The sequence below is a fragment of the Ciconia boyciana genome, chromosome 4 (assembly GCF_034638445.1).
Source record: "Ciconia boyciana chromosome 4, ASM3463844v1, whole genome shotgun sequence".
Taxonomy (NCBI): Eukaryota; Metazoa; Chordata; class Aves; order Ciconiiformes; family Ciconiidae; genus Ciconia; species Ciconia boyciana.
The window spans coordinates 40,068,431-40,091,185 of NC_132937.1; the positions used below are offsets into that span (position 1 = coordinate 40,068,431).

The 22,755-nt window shown below is 39.8% G+C and overlaps 2 protein-coding genes across 2 annotated transcripts in view; one reads left to right on the plus strand and one right to left on the minus strand.

The window, feature by feature from the left end:
* Positions 1-29: 29 nt before the first annotated feature.
* On the minus strand, positions 30-6,618 carry DIMT1 (DIM1 rRNA methyltransferase and ribosome maturation factor). Its single transcript, XM_072860922.1, is given in 10 exon segments — positions 30-563; positions 2,527-2,590; positions 3,001-3,065; positions 3,834-3,926; positions 4,038-4,161; positions 5,028-5,077; positions 5,161-5,256; positions 5,351-5,416; positions 5,792-5,878; positions 6,499-6,618. Coding segments are annotated over 10 exon segments (852 nt in total). The 3' UTR covers positions 30-476.
* Positions 6,619-8,998: 2,380 nt separating this feature from the next.
* IPO11 (importin 11) overlaps positions 8,999-22,755 on the plus strand; it is a 91,228-nt gene continuing 77,471 nt past the window's right edge. The window contains 3 exon segments of the mRNA XM_072860923.1: positions 8,999-9,034; positions 20,695-20,778; positions 21,061-21,204. Coding sequence (XP_072717024.1) covers positions 9,014-9,034; positions 20,695-20,778; positions 21,061-21,204 — 249 coding nt within the window. The 5' untranslated portion in view covers positions 8,999-9,013.

Sequence of the window (22,755 nt, forward strand, 5' to 3'; positions counted from 1 at the left end):
CTTATAAAAATAGTTGCCTGAATTTACAGTTGACAAAAAACAACCCCCCTCCAAAAAAAACAACAACAAAGTGTTTAAATATACTTTAAGACAAACAAAAAGATCTCAAACAAATGGAATGACTACAAATCTGTTTTTGTTGCCCAGACCAGACTTATGGGTTGTACTGTTGAGTATTGCACAAGAATATACTGAGATGAAGTCCATGATCAGAGAACACAGATTTCAATTATGGCAGCATCAATCCATATGTCATTTGGTATATTTAAAAATATGCTGTCATATGAAAGTCCAGCACCTCACTTCAGTCCTGAAAGAATTTAATGCTTTTAAAATACAAAGCAGCAGCTTCTTGTCTATTACCTGTAATAAAATTGTATGTTTTCAATAAGAACCATAGTGCGTACGCTGTATTCTGTTCATTGGTTCTGCGAGAAGAGCTTGTTCCATTGCAGTCGCTCTGGCTTAGGTAAGACTTAGGTGACAAAATACAGAACAACTTTCATTCTTCCAGTAGAATCTATGAGAAATGGATGCCTTCTGAATTGAAGCCATGCAGCAGTCTGAAAAAGTGAAATATTCATGTTACAATTTCTACTAATTTATATTTCAGATTAAGTCATTTCCAAGACATGCTGGCTGACAAAGAACATATGAAAATAGCATGAAAGCAGCCATCACTGTTCAACTGCCATAAAGAATTATTACAAATTTTACACTAGAAGTTATTAGCAAATTTGCTGTTTTAGAGATGCAGTTATATTTCCAGTGCAGTTATTTATATTGCATCCTACCAGGTTTACTACATTTCTTTAAAGAGCAGTAGCTGTGTTAATTGTTACTCTGAGAAGCAGATAGGAAATTTTATCTTAAATTAGGAGAGGATTCCTCTTGCCACTTTAATTAACTGACCAGAAGTAAGAGCAGAATATAGCAGTTAATTACTAAAATTACCAAATTATGCTATAGATTAAAGCCTAATCCTCAAGACAGACAGACAGGGAAGGGCTGTGTAAGTCTCCAGGGAAATTATAATATCCAATTCTGTTATTAGAGCCATTTTTAGAGGAGACATAGAAGGGTCTAGTACACAAATACCAGAAGTAGGGATCTTTAGCTAGTTGCTTCTCAATACTGTAAGCAGCAGTTAAAATATATATATAGGGTTTAAGTGTTTCTTCGTGTTCAGGACTGGAAGCAAGGAGTGTCTGGTATTGAGAGGAAAACAGGGTTAGTACTATTCCTATGTAACCCAATACTAATCTGTGCTACTGTCGTGGTTTAACCCCAGCTGGCAACTAAGCACCAGACAGCCGCTCACTCACTCCCCCCACAATGGGATGGGGGAGAGAATCAGAAGAGTAAAAATGAGAAAACTCATGGGTTGAGATAAAGACAGTTTAATAGGTAAAGCAAAAGCTGCGCACACAAGCAAAGCAAAGCAAAGAATTCATTCACTACTTCCCATGGGCAGGCAGGTGTTCAGCCATCTCCAGGAAAGCAGGGCTACATCACGCATAACGGTTATTTGGGAAGACAAACACCATCACTCCGAACATCCTCCTCCTTCCCCCAGCTTTATATGCTGAGCATGACATCATATGGTGTGGGATATCCCTTTGGCCAGTTTGGATCAACTATCTTGGCTGTGTCCCCTCCCAACTTCTTGTGCACCCCCAGCCTACTCGCTGGTGGGGTGGGGTGAGAAGCAGAAAAGGCCTTGACTCTGTGTAAGCACTGCTCAGCAATAACGAAAACATCCCTCTATTATCAACACTGTTTCCAGCACAAATCCAAAACATAGCCCCATGCTAGCTACTAGGAAGAAAATTAAGTCTACCCCAGCCAAAACCAGCACAGCTACATAGGTACAGATGCAGACAGAATTTCAAGAAGCTTAAAAGGAAGGCATAAAGAGAAAAAAATACCTAATGAAATCATCTATATCCATTGAACGGGCTGTTTTTTTCAAGTTACCTGTATTTTTTAGGACTATCTGTATTTTCTCCGCAATTTTGAAGTTTTCAGGTACTTCATGTCAATGGAAAATAGGATATAAATTTGCTTTCTATTCATAGCACAGAAAAAAAGTTAATTTAATCTATTATTTTCCTGCTTTTAGAATGGTTCTTGTTTCAAGTGATGCAAGTTGTATTTTTTTCTTGTATGGATTATTGTGTTCTTGTGTCTGAATTTTTATACCTCAGCTCATTCACTATAAATGAATCACCAACAGTATTGCTAAGCAGACACAAAAAGTTTTCTTACTAGATTTTGATAAAAGCCAGTCCTTGAGACATGTACAGCCAATATATTAACAATATATTCAGTTTTCATTTTTTTCACTGTAATTTAGTGACCATTTTGGATTTTTCTTTAAGAAAAGTTAGGTCCCTCCCTCCCTCAAACTCTTGGAAAAACTTTGACATATTAAGCTTTTCAATGCTAATTTTTTACTCTTATAAACGTTAGTATTTAGGTCACAGTACACAGAAGTAGAATTTAATATATTAAAAAGGAACTTACTGTATTATGTAAGGAACAATAAATTTGGTAATTATGATCCAGCAAGTGCTCTACAGCACTTGACCTGAAAAAAAAAAAAATACAAGTTTAGAATGAAAACTGAGCTTTAACTAGTTTTGTGTTGGGTTTTTTTTTTTCTTCCTCTAGTGGTTGTTAATCTTTACTAAAAAAAAAAAACAAACCCACAACAAAAAACCCCCCCCAAAACAACCTGTAATTACTACACAGAGCTGTTCTTTTTAAACAGCTCCCTAGTAAAAAGTTTCTTCTAAAAGTTTCTTCTCCTTCTAAAAAGTTTCACTTCAGAAGAGCTTGTGACCTCAGCATCTCCATTTGGTTTTCCAATCTCCATCGTGGTTTATCCCAGACTGTGCTGGCATGCATATAACACTGCTATGCATTTGCACAAAAGAAATGGTTAACTGGATGGACTTTCAAACTTTGAGAATACTTCCTCCTATAGAAGTTACTTACTTAAATGCTGTGGAGAGTGTCTTGTTTTTCCTAACAAAGGCTATCCTTACCAGACCATCCCACTCCTGAAATTAAAAATTGTACAGTATTTACAGAAAGGAACATACAGCTGCTACAAACAAGAACAAACACTATTGACAATTTCACAACAATACCGAACACAAAAATCTTTCAGGAAAATATCTTTCTAAACAATACAAAACCAGTCCTGTCTTGGACAAAGCAATACAAATGGAGGAAAAAATACTTCACCCACAAAAATGTTTGAATTGTTCTTTTTTGTGCCCAGGCACTATTGGGCAGATCTTATGTACTGAGAAGGCAGATACTTGAAGAAAATCTGGCTAACCTTGGGCAAGGCTGAAATGGTCTTGAAGATCAAAGCATTTTAAAAAATAACTTTAAGAATACTATCCTGTAACATCTGTCCTCTGAGATTATACACACTCATCTGAAGATAAGAGTTCTCATAGATACTCCTTTGAACATAAGCAACAAAGTCATCAGCCAGAAAGGTCTCTGGGAGATATGAAGTACTGTGAAAGGGACATTATTACTAGCAAATCTCCAACTGGCATGGAGATGGCACCTCAGTCTTGTCAGAAATACCGTAAACAAAGCAGCACCTGAATTGATGGTGGCACATTCAGTAGTGTCCTAATGCAACCCTGATCAATAGAGGAATATGCATTTTGGAATTCTGTAAATGCCAATGAATAGCTGGTACTTAGTAGTGAAAAAAGCATATAGAACTGAGTAACAAGTGAAAATAAAAATGAAATTAAGTATTATGACTAGTATGTTTTGTTGTTATTAGAGTATACGATGCTCACCTGGAAGTTGATAGGTGGTGGTGGGTTGTTTGGCTCTATTCTGACAACACTAGATTCAACTTTGGGAAGAGGCCTGAAGTTGTTCTTTCCGACCTGTTAGTCAGGAGAAGTCAGGCAGCTGTATGAATAAGCAGCAAATCCTCACATTCCTAGAAACATTCTTCTCTCCTTGATAGCTTTGTTTGCTAACACAGATTGACATGCCTTCATCAGATGGTCCACTTGAGCTAATAACTGAGTATTAATAGAGAGCCTACAGTATAGTTTAATTCCTGGTTTTGCAACCAAACGAAGTGCAAATTCCCTTTGAAACATAAGTATTGCATGCCTGAAAATAACAGAAATGAGAAAAGGAAAAGGAATTTGAAGTCTAATCAGCTTTTAAGTCAAAAGCCAACTAACAGACTTGGAAAACACAGGCTTTCCCTCAGTACTTAGAAGGAATAGAAGTCTGTCATAAACACACTCTGCCTTAATTATCTCAGTGTGTGTTAAAAAAAAAAAACCCACAAAACCAAAACACCACAAAACTTGGTGAAACCATCTAAATCTCCTTAAAGCTACAATAGAATTTGATCCTGTATACTGCTAAATGAATCAAGATCAAAGAGGCAGAGGCTAGTGTCAGAGTTTTGTGCATGACTGTAACAAATCATTTTGAATAATTCCATGATGAGTCCTTCAAACCTAAACTCTCTAGCTCCAAAAACTGACCAGTAATGTCACTAACATTAGCACTTTGGTGAGAGGAATCAAAAACTGCTGACATATTGAACAACACACAGAAGTACCTAAGGCAGTTATATTTTTAGACCAGACAATAGGAAATGGCTTGGCTTCAATCCTACCCTTACCACCCTTCCTTCCTAAGGCAGGAAGGCATTTGAAATGTTACAATGCCCTGCTTATCCCTGGAATAACAGTTTGCTATAATACTACTGCAAACAGGTGCAACTCCTGTTTTTATCAGCTGGACAATCACTGATACCAAGACTAAATTTTCTCCTCATGCTTAATACATTGACATAATATAATTTCCAGGCACTGGAAGTTTTCATATTATAGAAAAATGTTGGTGCAACTCTGATCCACCAAACTGATATTTTAAGAACTTAGAAAAAAATATAGTTTAAAAAATATTCCCAAATACTTTTTTTTTTTAATCAGGAGCCAGAGCTCTGTTCTTCCACATACCTGAAAAAAGGTCTATGAAGCAACAACTTGAAAACAAAAGGTGAAGAAATCTGAGGAAAAGAATAATAGCATTAGTATAACTTCTGGGAAATTATCATTAAAAAAAAAATTTGCCATGTTGTTTAGCCCATACCTGGTAAGGCAAGTTAGCTACATATGCATCAAAGAATGGTAAGTCTGTTTTCAAGATATCTCCAACCTTGTCCAAACAAGTTTGTTTGCCAGATACCTGGGGGAAAACGCACTTCAGAGAAGCATGTTGCCGAAATTTTTGCCAAAGCAACTCCACTGCTTTAAGTGCTCGCTATTTCCACAGTTGACACTTACGTGCCCTGGACTCTCTTCTGAAGTTCACCAACAAGTCAAGGGTCAATTTCACAAGCAATAACCTGAAAACAAAGTATATATTTGCAACTTTATATAACTCCTCCTAACTGGGATTAAAATTCAAATTGTAAAAAAACCTGTAACTATTGCTAAAGTATTAAATAATTCTTAAATATTTCCTATTATGCTATGCACCTTCCCCCCCCCCAAAAAACATGCAAGACATCACATAAATGGATAACAGCAATATAGTTTGATAAAACCATACAAGATTTACATGAGCAACTAAAAACTCATTGGAATTATGAAAATGTTAAGAAAAATATGCATAGAGTAATTCTACTTATTTGAATCAGATAGCTAAAGATCCTTCTGTTTGCCATAGTCTAAGCCACAATGTAGTTTGAGCTTGGGGGGGGGGGGAAATTCACACTTACTTTTTTAACTTTCTCTAACATCTTTACTGTCAGGTTACCGGTTCCCAGGCCTACTTCCAGAATGACATCTGTACGTCATAAGGCAGCCTAAGAACAAACGGCATTTCAGTATTTTTCTAGAACTGATTTCAAGCAATCATTTAATTTTAAAATGAAAGGTACATGCAGCTCAATAAAAAGCTGAAATCAGCTAACAGAGGAGTGTGAATGTCATTTAGAAAGGGATGGGAGGGAAACAGTGAAAAGTAATTTGAGAGATCCTTGGCTGAGTATAGAAAAGTAAGCAAGCACCCAGCTCAACCCTGAGAGCAGCTTTGGTCAATCACCTCCTTCACCTGGTTCCCTAATGGCATGTTCAAAAAAACTCCCCAGCCCTGGGGGTGGCAGCTGTTGGGCACCACAGGCATGGAGGGTGCAGGCTTTTCCCCATCCATAGGGAACCCATGTTAGCCTGTCTGAATGCCTCAGCACTATTTTCTAAGCTCAAAGTCTGCTGTCAGGCAACACAGACTGAAAAGACTAACCGTTTGGGTTCTTCAGCACAAATGCTGGACGCTTGACTGTAAACCTGCCTAGCAAGTATATGAAATGAGATGTTCCTAAAGCTTTAAGTCACAGTTGAGACCACAGAGGAGTGTTTACTCTAAAAACAAAGTGCGGAGCCATCCTGCTCCATGGCCGCAGTCCATTGGGCAGCCATCACCCACCTTCTTGATGATGCTGTTGACAACGAGGTTTTTCAAGATGTGTTGGCCAGCTCTAGTGTTGAACAAGATGCCTACGGTACAGTGCAGCCAGAGCAGCAAAGTTACTCGAAATGAAAACATATCCCGTGGAAACACAACAAGAAATCTTTGCCTAAGAAGAAAGTCTTTATCAGCAGCAGGCATTCATGCTTCTTTCAGATCAAACCACGTTCCCTGCCGAGAGCAGCCCTCCCCTGAGCCTCCTACAGGGCCGCTTCCAGCGCCAAGGCGTCCCCCGACCAAGGGCGGCGGCAGGGGTGGGGGGAGGAGAGCACAGGCCGCGCCCGGGTGGTAAGCCCCGGCCCCGTCGCCGCTCAGGCCGGCCTATACTCACAGGTAGCGTAGCCCTCCCTACGCTCCTGCCGCAGCCACTTCCCCACCCGCACCTTGGGCACGGCGGCGCCCAGCACAGCTCGGCGCCACGCAGACTACAAGTAACGCTGAGCACCGGCGGCTGGGCCGGCGCGTGTCACGCCGCAGGGGCCACCGCCCGCCCGCTCCGGCGCTCCTCGTTGGGGTTGAGTCCCCCCGCACAGGGCAGGTCGCTCGAGGGCGAGACCGCGCGGCAGCTGCGCCGGGCTCTTGCTGCTGCCGTTTCGGGTTCTGCTGGTAGATTTAGCTTAAGAATCGCGGTTTTTACGAGCAGAGCATCTTACCTATAAAAGCAAGGCCTCTGCGCCCAAACCAAGCTCCTGCAGAGGCTGCAAGTGTGCTTTGCAGCAGTGTTACCCTGTTCAGTTAAAAAAACACTCAGCTGCAGGGCTACAAATATAGCACATAGCATGAAATCTCTTTTATTCTAAGCTGTCTGGAGAATAGACTCTTCAGGAGGAGTTACTAGGAAGAGTACCTAAATGTGGGAATACACACAGCCCTAACATCATAATGACAGCATGTTTTCCTAGCTAAATACATGTTATTTAGTAAACAGTACGTGGGAAGTCAATTGCATTGGCTATTTAGGCTTTGTTGTATTGCCATGCCGTGAGGGGTGATAGTGAGAAAGAGGTAAATAACCCAGAATAATACCTCATCCACAGTTACCTGGGATGGTAGAAGGCAGGAAAAATCTGAGGGAGAACAGATAACAAGGGGAAAGAGAAAAGAAACATTTTTAAAGTTTTTCTGGGTCAGAATATTCAGTGTTACACTGTTGTATATGAACAGCAGGAATTATTTATTCTTTCATCAGTAGTGGAGGGATCTCCCTTGTTCCAGTACCTACTATCTAATGCAAACCTTATGTTTCAACCTTGAAAAAACGATTTAAAAGGTGATTCTCAGCAATTTCTGGTGATAAAGCAATAGGATGCTTTAACTCACTAACTCCATATGACATAAATGGTTTATCAGTTTATAATCTAAAACTGTAGTTTATAATTAAATAATCCTCTATTGTTGGTACACACTATGGGTGGGTGGTTTGTTGTTGCCGTTATGGAGTCCAAGTGCCGTTACACAGGAGGAAACGGACTAAGTTGTGGGGCTACACTTGCACACAGTAACTCCTTATCCAGTTATACATAGAGATATCTGAGAGTCCAGCCTGTGGATTTCATCAGGTACTTCTTCAATATTTGGTATTCCCCAAAATAAACAAACAAAAATCAAGTTACTTATCATTAGACATCTGACTCAGTATAAAATTATATGTGAATGTAAATATCATACATTTCTACTACAGCCCCTTCACGCCATTCTTCCCCGTTATTCTAACTGTTCAGAATAATCACACAATACATAAGTAAAACTATCAAAAGTTTAAATTTTCTTAAATTATTTTCAATCATTTACACACCAAACTCACCAGGAGAAAGCCATTATCCTGATTTGATGTGAAATACACAAATGAAGTAGTGAACGGTTGCGAGGGAAGCCCAGTAGTCCTATTATTTTAAAACATAGAATTGCAATACATTCAGTCACGGTTTCACAGCCGCGCTACACCGAAGCGGTGTGACAGCAACCCAGGTTTGAAGGCCGCGCGCCAGTAACGCCTCCTAGCGGACCTGAGACGAGCAGCACTAGCGCACCCTATGGGCCGTTATTCGGCGGCCATGAACCTCGGCCTGCTGTATCACAGGTTTAAGCTCGCTCCTCCAGGACAGATGAACAGCAGGGCCACCCCTGGTAGAGATAAAGAGATCACCGGGTGCAGAACTCCATCCACCCCGAGGGCGGGTAGCAGCCCCACTATTCCTTATAAAGGAGCCCTCCCCCACCTTTCCACCCGTCGAAGCCACTGACGTCAGGCGGCGCCGCGCGCTAGGCACCCCGCCCACACCACCTCGCGTCTCCGCCTCCAGCGGTGAGAGGCGCGTGCGCACCAGAGGTTGCGCCAGCCCCTCTCGCCCGCTGTCTGACAGCGTCCGCACGCGCCGCGGGGAGAGTCGGCCGCGTGTTGCTGGACGATGACGTCAGCAGCGGCGCGCTGGGGGAGGCGGGGGACCTCAGCGGCAGCAGCTGGTCCCGGCTCATGGCACGAGCTTCGGAACAGGTGGGGCTGCGCGTGCCAGGCCCGCTCTGCGTGCAGCGCCATCAGCCGCCACAGTGAGCTGCGCTCGCGGGGCCGCCGCCGCCTGGGGCCTTGCCCGCCATCGCGGGCCGCCCTTTTAGGACTGAGAGGGTGGCGGTGGTGCGGGCCTGGGAGTGGGCGGCTGCGAGTTGCCGGCGTGGCGTGGCGTGGCGTGGCGTGGCGTGCGGCCTGCCTCCCGTGTCCCTCGGCATGATTGGTGGGCGGCGGTGCGACGCGGAGCCGGTCGGTGCTAGGCTCGGGCGGGCGCCGCGCCGTGTAGGCGGGCAGTAGGCCGAGGAGAGGGAAAGAGAGGGAAAAGTGGTTTCGGCTTAGAGCAAGGCACAGCTCAGAGGAAGGAGCCCTAAAGTTGGAGTGCACTGAGCGATGCTCTTCCCGGTTGCTCTTCACCCGTATATAGACTGTTTACATCTTCTGTATTTTTATTTGAGCTACCAGGTGCTGTTCTGTGCTAGTGCAGCATTGCTTTTATGTTGTGTGTCATTTTCTGTGCTGACTTCTGTTGACAGCCAAGGATAAGATAACTTGGCTTTGTGTTTTATATTGTTTGGCAATGGCAAAGTGCTTTTTCTGAGTCAGAAGAAAAGAAGAACTGTTACCGAATTCCAGGGAACTATTTCCTAGTTTCAGATTGAAACAGTTTTCAGTCTGGATAGAATTAATGGGAAGGCATCAGAAGAATATGAAGCGTTAAGCTGTGTGGTTTGTTGACAGAAGTTGTTTTTTTTGTAGGAAAGGGCAAATATTGGTCTCTAATGAAAGATGGTTATTTTCTTCCTACAGGTTTTTGAAGAATAGCAGTTGAAGTCTTACTGGAAAACAGATTTTTCTCTAAATCAAAGGCAGGGTCAGTGCAGTAGCGGTGAGTTATTTCTCTAGTTTATGTTACCTTAGAAGACAACGTGTGTAAAATGCAAGAACGTAGCCCTGCATCCAGTACTGATATTGCTTCCAACTTCTGCTACTATGTGCCTCGCTTCCCTTGTCTCATAGGTCAAGTGATTTCTGTAATGTATTTGCTGTGGCTTTCAAATCGGCATTGTCACCTGACACTAAGGGGACAGGCAGGTTCTTTTAGGAATCCTTGGCAGAATGATGACAGCACTAAATCGTAGTTACAATTAAAACTTTATTTTCTTAACAGGATATTATGATTAGTATAGCACAGAATTTATTATTAGAATGGCACAGGATTTCTACAAGCAGAATCAATATAGTACAATCTATAAGTAGCATAATACAGAATTTATAATACAACTTAACTTATGGTTTCTAATCACCTAGATCCTAACTTAACTTATGATTTCTAATCACAAAGTAATACAGAATTTATAATATAACTTAACTTATAATTTCTAATCACCTGGACCCTCTGCAAGATTGGGTCAAATCTTAATGCATGGTTTGCTGTATCCATATAACAATCATAATCTAGACTCAAAAATCATAATAAAGAATATGTCACTCACTCAATCCTCAGAGGAAGCAGATGACAGTGGACGTGTCCCTGGCCACTGGGGGTCACAGGTCTCACTGTCCAGCAGCAGTTCCAGTCCAAGTTCCCCACTTAGGACTTGTAACTGCTTGATTTTATAGACAGTGCTCTGTGTGCTGTTATGCTTCCCTGTTCTGTGACAGGGTCATCAACAGCACCTGGTTGGCCTGGTGCCTGGGACCTTCAAGGCCAGTAAGGAAAGGAGTAATCTGCCTGGTGCCCAGGAATCTTGAGGCCGGTAGGGAGGGAAAGAAGAAATCTGTTTGGTTTGTCTACTTGGTTCACAGGACCTTCAGGGCCTGATAATGAGGGAAAGGGAATGAATATGTGACCCGCTCGGTCACAGAGAATGTCTGCTTGCCTCATAAAATGGCATTAGTTATACTAACCATATTACCAGGGGTTGGGAGCAGGGGGTACCGGTCACGGGCATTCATAATATGTGAGAACTACCTCAGTCTTTGAAAATAGCATGTACCTTATGGGTTTTGACGTCTTGAAACTTCATTTTAACACTAGGCTTTTTCATCGCTGTCTGCTTTTCTTCTCTCATTCTTTCATTGTACCATTCTGCAGAAGGGCATTTAGTACCATATATATAAATGACATAATAGAGGTTTTTGTTGCCCAAGCTTTACATATAAAATTTTAAAACTATATCATCAGAAGCAGGATTTAACTGTGGTGAAACTGAAATGGTTTAAAGCAGTTTCAGAGCATGAGGGCAGACTGAAACTTGAATTTCTATTTCAGCTGTTGCACAATAATTTGTTATAAAGCGTTCTGTCCTATCTTTTTGAAAATCTGTTAAAATGAGGTGAACTAGGAAGAAGTCAAAGGAACAAGATTGGTCTTGTGAGACTGGTAATCCTATAAGCATACTATTAAACATTAAAAATATTCTTCTGTTGTCTTTGTGTATCCCTTTGGCTTTCCCTGTCATTGATACTGAACCCTATGATAAGAGTTTCTTCTGAGCTGTATCCAAGCAAATTCCTTGGAATAGTCCCACTGTCGTGTGTTGTGGTGGGTTTTTTTGTTTTGTTTTGTTTTTTACTGCTTGTTGTTTGTTAGGAGTTTTTGGTCAGTTTGGTGTGTTCCATTTAACCTAAAAGGCCATTCTTCTTGTCCTCAATATTTTATAATGTAATCTGAGTTACTTCCCTAAATATTATTGTCAGCCTTGCTCACTGCTGTCCTTTATTCCTGTGTTCTTCTTTCTTAGTCTTTGTTCTTTTATCCCTTGTGTCTTCTGCATGCTGATTTTTTTCAGACCTAGGTTTTAGTTTCAGTGTTGCATTTTTGTAAAAATAAATTTGTAGAAGTTCTATTCCTCTGTTTTTGTCAATAGCAGTATGGAAAAAAACCCCCATAACTCTTTCCTACTTAGATGTTTTTGTATTCCTTACTATGGCTTAAATTGGGCAAAGTATAGACAGCCTTGTTCGTTTACGTAAAGAAAAATTACTGAGATTTTAAAAACCATTAGATTAATGACTAACATTAGTCATTGTAGTGATTGTGGTCATTAGTGTAGTGATTAGTGGTTTTAGGAGAACCTTGAATAGCCAAGATACTGGTAGTTGTGTGGTGGTGTGTTGTTTTTTTGGGGTTTTTTTCTGCTTAGTAGAAATACTAACATATGGCATGATTGATACATGTACTATAATGTTAGAAAAGAGACTCATAGGAAAGTTTATAGAAGGCTGGAGAGGGGTTGGTATAACTACCAACTGTTCCTGAAATTGACAGTATCCTTAAAAGCAGTGCTAGTACATCACATGAATATCACTACAAATGCTAGTATTCATGTTACTCGTTTCTTCAGAAGGTGACCCCATAAGTGGTTCTTGTGGCTTTTCAGAATGGAAACTTTGTTTTTCCCATTTTTCTTAAAACACATGTGCTGGAAAAAAAAAAAAGACAATCTTAAGTTTCTACTTGAACCTCCCAAACTGCAGCTTGTAGCTTTTGCCCCTAGTTATATAATCTGCTGACAAGAAGTGTTTGGCTCTGTTCTCCTTGTAAGTGCCCTTCAGGTAGTTAGTTGTAGGTGTCTGTCGCAAATGAGTGATTTAGATTGCTTAAAAAAATCACTGTCAAAGGTATTAGCAAAAGTGGTTTTAATATGATATATAAAAGTGCGACTTAACAAAGTTTGATGGCAAGGTTCACTCTATTAACTACTGCATGGAAGAAACATACACAGGAAAATTGGGTTACACTCTAGTTAAAATGATTTATAGAGAGACCGAGGATACAAAAGGGTACGGAGGACCCTCCTGAGTCACAAGGTTCAGAATAGACCCTCTTGCTTTCTAAACTCCTGATGGAGCTTAGGTGTGGCTAGGTCCAATCTTAGTCTCAGACTTGGACAACAGTTTATGTCTAAGGGATTATATATACAAAATTTATCAATTCAGCATTCAATCAAAGTTACCAAGACAAAATCAAAGTTACCATACTACAAGGTTATGCGTGATATCAGTCGCTTTACCAAAGATCTGCCGTTGGTAAAAGGTCTCTCTGCCTCGAGGAGCAACCTTGAGAGGTGTCCCAGCTCCAGGGGAGATCAGCGCCATGCAGCCAGGCTGCCTAGCAGGGAGAGCTCAAAGAAGGCTCACTTTGGCTGTCATATTTATAGATAAAGTGGTTGGCTCGTAGTCAAATTACATGCGATAGGAATGATATGCATGAGGCTCCTTGTACCCACAACTTTCTTTGTTCCTTGATAAATGAGTCTTGGAAAAGCTATCCGCTATTCATGTGTCAATCGCATGATTGGTGTTCCAAGCTCATATGCATTGATGCTCACTGTGCCACTCGGCTTCTTTGTGGGTTCTCAGAGAACAGATCGGAACCAGAGGAGTTGTTGGCCCGGCCACGGCTCAGGCCTTTACCTCCTTTGGAGCCTGTACCAAACTACTGCTAGTTTGGTTAAGAGGTCGAGTGCATCTGTCACAGTGTCTACTAAGTCTTCCCTTAGCTTCCACTTTACCAGACTAAACAAGTCTTCAACCTCTCCTCATAGGTCACTTGCTTTAGACCCCAGACCATCTTAGTAGCTCTGGCCTCTCTTCAGTTTCTACACTTTTTTTCTTGAACTGGGGAAAGGGAGAACAATGATGACAAAATTGAAGACAGTATTCTAGAAGCAGTCTCGGCTACTGCTGAGTAAAGGAGAATAATAACATCCCTAGAGCCACTTGGCCCATTCTTCTTAAAGTAGCCCAGTATATAGTTTGCATTATTATCAGTGAGAACACGCTGTATTTTGGGTGATATATTTACCACTTTCTCTCCTTCTAATTTCAGAGAATCTTAACTGAATCCATTCTTGCACCTCATTACAGTGGAAAAGAATGTATTGAATGCTTAACAAAAGATAACAAAAAATGTACAGAAATAATTGCTTGGATAGGAGTTGTTATACTGCATTCTTTGAAGTCCAGAAAAAGTGAAGTTTGGAGGCGTTTACTGATGAAATATTTTGTTTTGTTCCCTTGCAGATATATAGCAGTCTTTGATTTATTTTCATAACTGACATGATTCTAAAATTTGGATGTATTTCAGTGTTATGGGAAAAATACCTGCATGCTCTTTTGGCTCTATCAAAAGGTTTGATTACTCAGGGAAAACATTAAACCAGTATGGCAGAACATTCAAGAGACTTGGACTATTCTCTGAAGTAAACTGTGTATGCAGATACTTCTTGGAAAGGAAATTAAGGACTGAAGAGTAGAACAGGAGAAGTGGGTCTTGGATTTTTTTCAAGTGAAAGGAGATAAAGGAGTTTGGGAATGGAAGTGCAGGACATTGGATGGTAATGATGATGAGATCGTATTGGTACTTGTGGTTTCTGAAGACACCACTGTCTCATTGTGCTGAGGGGTGGCATTTGATGTGTTGCATATCTTCTAGGTATAACTGAGCTTTTTTTTTTTTTTTTTCCTGTCAACTGAGAATATGCTGTTGTCTCAGTTCTGCGCATATTCAGTGGGATCTTGGAGAGTAGCTTTTCCTTGTGTGTGATTAAGCTCTTTTCCTTCATACAAGCAGAAATTCTGGCATGGCAATAGAGCCATGCTTGCATTTGCAATTAGAAAATGTTCAACACTGTCAGCTGAAGGGATTTATTCCCCCCCCCCCCCCCCGTGCATGCTACTTAGTTATGATAGCAATGGTTATGAACCACAGAAAAGCAGCAGAAAGCAAGCAACATTCCTGAAACTGCTCAACACTTATTGTGAAGAGACAGTCTGAGATTAGTAAGTAAAGATGGGTAAGGTTAGAGTTTCCCAATGGTCAAACTTGGAAATTCTGTCTGTTATGACTCGAAGTGCAGACCCTGCCTTCCTTCTGAGAAAATGTTGCTTATAAGGTTGATAGGCTCTACCAGCATTTCTATGCACGCCTCATGGCTGTGAAGGTACCCAAAAGACGGCAGCTATTTAATACTCACCTCCTCTGTTTCATCTCTAGGACAGTCTTGTAGAACTTGTTCAACAATGACTTAAACTCTAGAAGTACTCAACAGACTGTGGAGAAAAACCTTGTCCCTATGATGTAACCCATCTATAGTGTAACCCATGTCCCTCTGCCTTTGCTGTGCAACAGAAAAGCCTTTTCTACCTCCTGATTTGTAAGAGATGAAAATTGTCTCTATCCCACAATATTAGAGCTGTAGTTCATGGGCCTTTGCTGTTCTGTGTGGTCTAAAAGCATCTGTATGTACTCTGTATAAATTATGATCTGAAGAGGCCCTGGCCCATCAGTTAAAAAAAAAAAAAGGGGGGGGGGTAAGTGGGGGGAGGTCACAAAAAAACAAGATTTGAGGGATTTGGGTTTAAACTCCTAAAGTACAGCTGGGTTCTATCTGTAAGAATTGATTTCGCAAAGGCATCTGTACATGGCAGTAATTAAAACTATGTTTTGGGAGGATCCCATTAACACATGAGATATTGAGCTGATGCCCTCATTGAGTCAATCATCTCTACAGAGTGCGTGCAGAGGATAAGTTCTCAATAGAAATCCTGTTTGTGAGAAGGGAATGTAAGGAGAGACTTCATCAGAGTTGAAATTGCCTGTTAGAACTTGAGACTGTAATGGCTTGACACTGTTAGAAGTCCCGTATTCCTCCTTCCTCCCCTAGACAGTTCCTGGTGTCTGTTGAACAGTGTGCTCAGATGGCTTGACTCAATAGCTTTGAGGAGAAAAAAAAAAAGAAAAAAAAAGAAATCCTCCAAAGAACTATAAGGTGGGGTTAGTGAGTTCAGCTGGCTTACCAAAAGTGAGGACCAGAGCTGGTGAAAGGAAAGGAGTGGAAAGACAAAAAAAAGGTGAGGAAAGGGAGGAACTGGAGTCTGGGGGTGTGGTGGAAAGGGGAAAAAAAGATGTCTCCCTTTTGGGGGCAATTATTAAGTTGGCTCTGTCTGTAATATGTTGTCGTGGTTTAACCCCAGCTGGCAGCTAAGCACCACACAGCCGCTCACTCACTTCCCCCTGGTGGGATGGGGAAGAGAATCAGAAGAGCAAAAGTAAGAAAACTTGTGGGTTGAGATAAAGACAGTTTAATAGGGAGAGCAAAAGCTGCGCACACAAGCAAAACAAAGCAAGGAATTCCTTCACTACTTCCCATGGGCAGGCAGGTGTTCAGCCATCTCCAGGAAAGCAGGGCTCCATCACGCATTATGGTTACTTGGGAAGACAAACGCCATCGCTCCAAATGTCCCCCCCTTCCTTCTTCTTCCCCAGCTTTATATGCTGAGCATGATGTCATATGGTGTGGAATATCCCTTTGTCACTTGGGGTCAGCTGTCCCAGCTGTGTCCCCTCCCAACTTCTTGTGTACCTGGCAGAGCATGGGAAGCTGAAAAGTCCTTGATTTGGTATAAGTACTACTTAGGAACAACTAAAACATCTCTGTATTATCAACACTGTTTTCAGCACAAATCCAAAACATAGCCCCATACTAGCTACTATGAAGAAAATTAACTCTATCCCAGCCAAAACCAGCACATATGTCAGTTTGCTCCAAGTTCACTTCATGTCTTGATAAGACAGAAAAACAAAAGATTGATATACAGGATTGGATTCCAGGAACCAATTTTGCTTTTAGGAATTTGTTTTTGCTTTTAGGAATTAGTTTTATTTGAAAGTTGACTATCTGACAGGAGTGCTGAAGCTAACTTGAAGGCATGCTATAGTTTTGTTTTTCTGTATCTGAATCTGGTAATTGTTTTTAAGTTTTTAAGATTAAGAAAAAATAGCTTTCTTTTCTAGTGTTAAGATTGATTTTCGTGAGAAAAGAGGGGTTGCTAATACCACAGCATTCCATTTCACTGGGAAGGGAGATCCCCAAATGTGGCTACTCATTCACTCTTACAGTACTGGTAAGCACCCTAGTATAAAGTCAAAGTGTTTGTTTATTAAAACTGCAGTTAGGTGAACACCTTAAGCTTGACATAAACCAGCACTGCTGCTGAAGAAGCAGTGCATCTGTTGCACAGTGCAGAAGCTGCTTGTGTCTGTTTTGCTGGCTTTTTTATGCCTACCACATTTACCTGTCTAGCAGTGTGGTGTGGAAATGGTTGGGGAGCTTGATCCAAACCAACCTGTGCATTTTCCCCACCCCTTCCAGCTTCAGGTATTTAAGGGGTGCAGGGACAAGCAAAGGATGGTACTATTTATTTTGGTGACCATACCTGTTTATATCAGCTTAACTTATTTGTAGTTAGCTTAAACTGCAAATTTGAGTTTTGTGCATTGGTTTGAAATAGGGTTTGTTTGGGTTTTTTTATTTTTATATTAAAAAAAAAAAAGGAAAATAATTGTAAAATCCAGACTCTAATGACTTATCAGAAGAAAGCAGAAACAGCTTAGAGGAATTTCTTAAATGTAAAAGCAATGGATAGCTGCTTGTTCTGTTCTGTATGGGTTCTGATGAAAATCCCAGCCATAATGAAGCATTATTGCCATTTGTATTTGCCATCCATGTATCAGATGTTTTTCTGATGTTGATTTTTTGCCATCCAAATCATATAGAATATGCTGCTTCCTTAAATATTTTACGTTGTTTATAAACTTTATCTAAACACTGCCTCATCTTCAGGGAGATTATTCCTTTTATCTTTGATTTTGTTATTTTGCTTGTGACAGCCTCATCCAATGTTGTGTGAAGACTATTGTTTACATGGGGTCAAAAAGCAACTGTGCAAATTCATGGAAGACTAAATCTCTTGAGGGCTATTAAATTTAAATTCCTTGCTTCTTACTAGGAAGTCCTTGAACTGCAGTTTTCTGGAGAATGGGAGAGTATTCTTCAGAAATATCAGTAGAAGATTGTCCTGTTCTGACTTGGGCATCTTCTATGGTCTTTGTTAGAGACGGAATACTGGATTAAATGAAAGTTGTGGGGGTTGGTTTTTTTGTGGTGTGGTTTTTTTTTGTTTGGTTTTGTGTGTGTGTGGGGGGGTGTTTTTGTGGGGTGTGTGGTGGTGGTTTTTTTTTTTTTGAGAAGCAGTGGCTGCTCCCTTTTTTCAATGAAAATACAAGCTTTTCCAAGAATGAAAAACATTAATAAAAAGAAGCTTTGAGAATATTTCTCTTTGATTTTTTTTTGTCACCTTTAGATATGCCAGCTAATTATTTTTAAATAAGAAAATGAAAAACAGCCTCATGGTTTTTGTGTTTATATTGTACTAACTTCAATATGTCATCTGATGAGAACTGTTCTAGGTGAAGTATATACATTTTTAGTAGCAGCACCATTCCCTGTGGGGGGAACCCTCCTTTTCTGCATCAGATTTGAATGTAGCTGAGAAATAATTTAATTTGGCTGACATGATCTTAGTTTTGTAGTGCAAAATCAATTGTTATGTGAATGCTCCATAATCCATTTTTTCCCCTCAAATGAACATGTCCTTGCAATGGATCTTTAGCAAGTATCTGGGTATGCGCTGCAGATTCACTGTTGCTACACATGCAGTTTTCCTATGGCAACTCATTATTTGAAGAACACTATTCTGCAAAAGGCCTAAAATCAACTTCTCTGAAGTTGAAGTTATTTACCGTTTTGTTTACACACACATGCACTGCCAGCTTACTAACTTTCAGAAGTTCTCTCTTTTTGATTTTCATCTAATAATCAGACTGATGGTCTGCTGTTTTTTTTAGTTGATTAGGTGCTTCAGAATTATACTTTATCAGGTCTTGGTTGATAGTGTAAGATAAGAATATATTTCTTTAAAAATATAGTGATTTCACTTTTGAATGGAAATAAAGGAAATCATAACATGAAGTGTAGTTCTGATCTTGGAGGAATTGAGCTATGATTTCCTCCTTAGTGCAAACTCTACACCTACTTCTGTTATGTTTTTTTTCCCTATATCCTTCTTTTCCTTTCTCCCTTTCCTTTGCTATCATTTTTAGCTGCTCTGAAATTGTTTGCAGCACTGAAGTGTCCAGTATAGCTGTGTTTATACCAGAAAAATCTGAATATATCTTTTATTGCTGCTTTTCTTGTGTGTGATTATTTTACTCAAGTTCTATGTGCTGTGAATACGGAGTTCCTATTGTGATCCTTACAAGTTAACCCAGTGTTTTTCAGTGTTGCTATTACATTGCTGCTTCCTGGCCAATTTTGGCTGAGCAATGATGCAGACAGCCTAAGGTACTCAAGATGTCAAAATATCTGCAGAAAGAAAAAAGTTAAAGATATTGTACCTAAATACCTTTTTTATTGCCTGTCCTGTCAACAACATTATTTATGAATTTATTATTTCATTATTATTTTTAGTGTAAAACTGAAGCTAGCAGGACTTCTAGTATAACATTGAAGTCTTGCCTTGACATCAATTCTTTGTGCTGGGCACTATTACACATAGGGTAAACCAGTCCCAATTGGATTTTATAGTCTAAATCAGGGTCTTTAAATCAGGGTCTTGGTTCCCTGGAAATTAATGGTCTTCTGAGAAGTGAGCTGAGAATTTGAATGTTTAAATTTGTTATGCAAAGGTCTCATAATCACAGGAAATTTTTAGAGAATCTGCAAGTTGATAAAGATTGAAATGACTAATACAAGAAGATATGAAGAAATAAAAGGTAGATTGGTTTTGCAGGGCAGATAAGCAGAGAGATAAAAAGATGTATCACATGGGTAGTATAAAACAGGTTGAGTTACTTGTTCTGTTCAATTATTGCTGTAGAGAGATGATATTGTGGTTAGTAGTTTTGCAAGTATACTTTTTTAACCTTAGGATATTGAATTTTTACTCTGTTTTTTGTTGAGGATGATTGGAGACTTACATGTTGTGAGTTCTTAGATTTTTTTTTTCTTTTTTAAATTGTGCAGGACTATTACTGGTATAAAGGTCTTTAATCTTGTTGCTTGTTTTGTTGTTAGGGTGGTTTTTTTCTTCAAAAATTAAAAACTTTAAGCCTGTATCAGAATAAGATTTAATTTCTCTGACTTTCTTACCATCACCCTAATAATTTTCCACCTCCCCCCCCCCGAAGGTTGGAAAGATAAATTTTTTAGTGTTAAACAAAAGCAAATCCTCAAGCCTGTTTGTAGAAGAGAAATAAATGGTGCTTGGTTGTTTATTTAGAAAACTTTAATCCATGAGTATTTTAACATATATCTGTATTATGAAAAGTTTACATAGGTTATAAATGGAAGATTTTATAGACAGAAAACCAGTTTTAATTGTCAGACTTCATAGTTGGTTTTATATGTTTGTCTTTAATTTGTTGTAATGCTGTTTCTGCAATCATTATAAATGTAATCTCTGTTTATGTCATCTGGTGAGCAATGTTTTGTTTTGTCTTTATAGAGTACAAGAATGTATTTATATTGGAAGTTAGGCAATTGGCATTCTCAGTTCAGCTGATTAGCATTTTGTATGCTAAATAGATAATAAAGGAATACAAATATATTGAGGAAAATTCAGTTTCATTTAGGACTCTAATTGTGAAACTCAACAATTCATCCTCTTAAATCGATATAAAATGTCTAGATAGATTTGAATTATAGAATTTAACTATCTGAAATGGGTCAGTTTCTCTTTTGGGGAAAAACTATTCAGAAAATAAAAAAAATTATAATACTCTACATCTTTGCCTCTTTCAGATAGCCTCATGGTTTGCTCTGCCTACAGCTGAAGTTATTGCTACTTGCGGTCTTGTTCTTAGTTTGCTGTGCTTCACAGGAGAGGTAACTAGTTTAAAATCAATATATTTTCTGTAATTCCTCAAATCTTGTAAATGTGCTTGTAATGATAGACTTAATGCTTGCTTTTTCTGCTGAGAAATTTCTGAAAGCAAAATAGTTTAATCACTGTACCTTGGCACTGCCTGTGAGTGGGTATAATACTATCTTATACAGTGTAGTCTAATGAAAAATTAGTGTGGGGTGTTTAGATAATATGAATGGAAAATACCTGTCTATATTTGCTGTCTTTTAAAAGCGTTTTTCCTCCTTTTAAAATGTTCTCAGATTTTCATGGATCTCAATAGTACTAGCACTATTGTTTTGCGAGTCTTGACCCAAGCTACTAGTCAAGGTACTGCAGTGTTGAAACCAGCTGAGGAACAACTGAAGCAGTGGGAGACACAGCCAGGCTTTTATTCAGTCTTGTTGGTAAGATACAGTGGAAAAGTGCTATTGGGTAAATTTTGAGTAATTTTGAATGTGACTTTCTAGAATACTGTTGAACTATGACCTCTGGCTGAGAGAAGCTTTGAGCTTGTATATACCAAGGCAGTAACCACCTTTTCTTTATTGTGGAGGTGATGCATTCTGACACTTTTTGTAAAATAAAAGTTTCCCTGTGCTTTTCATTGTACTAAGTTTGATACACAGCTGGGATTGCTTTCCTTCTTGTCAGCAGAGAGAGATTCCCAGGGAGATTATCTGACTGGGCTGGTAGTAAGGTTCCTGAAATTGAAAAGGTTGAATACTTCTAAAGGTACTACTACTGTTGGTGAAATAGATGCATTAATATGGTGCAAGGTGATGAAAACATAGTCAAAGAAGGAGACCCAATGATTTCAGAGAAGACAGTCAGAAGTGTTATGCTGTGATTCCTGTGTGTATGTGTTTATAATATAATAGTCTTAAAAAACATTTAGATAAAACTGCTTTTCCCACAAACATCCATCTTAAGTGCACAGGATGAATGACTCAGAGTTGTGGAGTGACATGTTCTGTTCTCTGTAGGCCCTTGGTTGGATTTGTTTGAAAAGTTGAAGGCGAGTTGGGGATTTAGGGAAAGGGAAAAAAAAAAAACAATCTGACTTTCAAGCTGTCTAATTGTTTTACCCACTGCCTTTGTCATAGTGTTTCTGTGGTGGTAAACAATCTTGATAAAAACCATCAGAAATAGCCACTGACTGGGCATTCTTTATGTTCTGGATGTTTGCTGTGAGACCTTACAGCTCAGGCTGTAGACAAGTTGAGCACTCACAGCTGTAACTGAAGTTGATGGGAGTTAGTTTTAAATTTAAGGGCTAAAAAATGCAGGGCTTAAAAGGATCAAATTATGTTAGTTCTATTAATGTGGTTAAGTAGACCTGTTCAGGGACACATCAGCCTTTCTTCAAGTGTGAAATATAAACAGTAATCTTCTAAACTAAATAGAAGTAGAGAATCTCTGCTTCTTTGTTTAACTTGATTATGACAGGCGGACTGCCTGGGAGAGCAAATAGTTGGCACCTTCTTGGTGGAGCAGAAAAGGGTGGGGGGAAGCAGATTGTGGTGGGTTGACCCTGGCTAGATGTCAGGTGCCCACCAAGCTGCTCTATCACTTCCCCTCCTCAGTTGGACAGGGGAGAGAAAATATAATGAAAGGCTCGTGGGTCGAGATAAGGACAGGGAGAGATCACTCACCAATTACCGTCACGGGCAAAACAGACTTGACTCGGGGAAATTAATTTATTGCCAATCAAATCAGAGTAGCTGGCTGGCATTGGCTCTATCCGACATGGGGGGAACTTCTAGCATCTTCTCACAGAAGCTACCCCTGTAGCCCCCCCCGCTACCAAAACCTTGCCATGCAAACCCAATACACAGATTATTATAAATGGAGAGTTGGTAAGACAGTTAATCCCTATGGGATAGGGAAAGTAATATAATTACTTACTGTCAGATACATTTGCCTCTCCTGGGATGATCAGGACAGAGAAAACTATA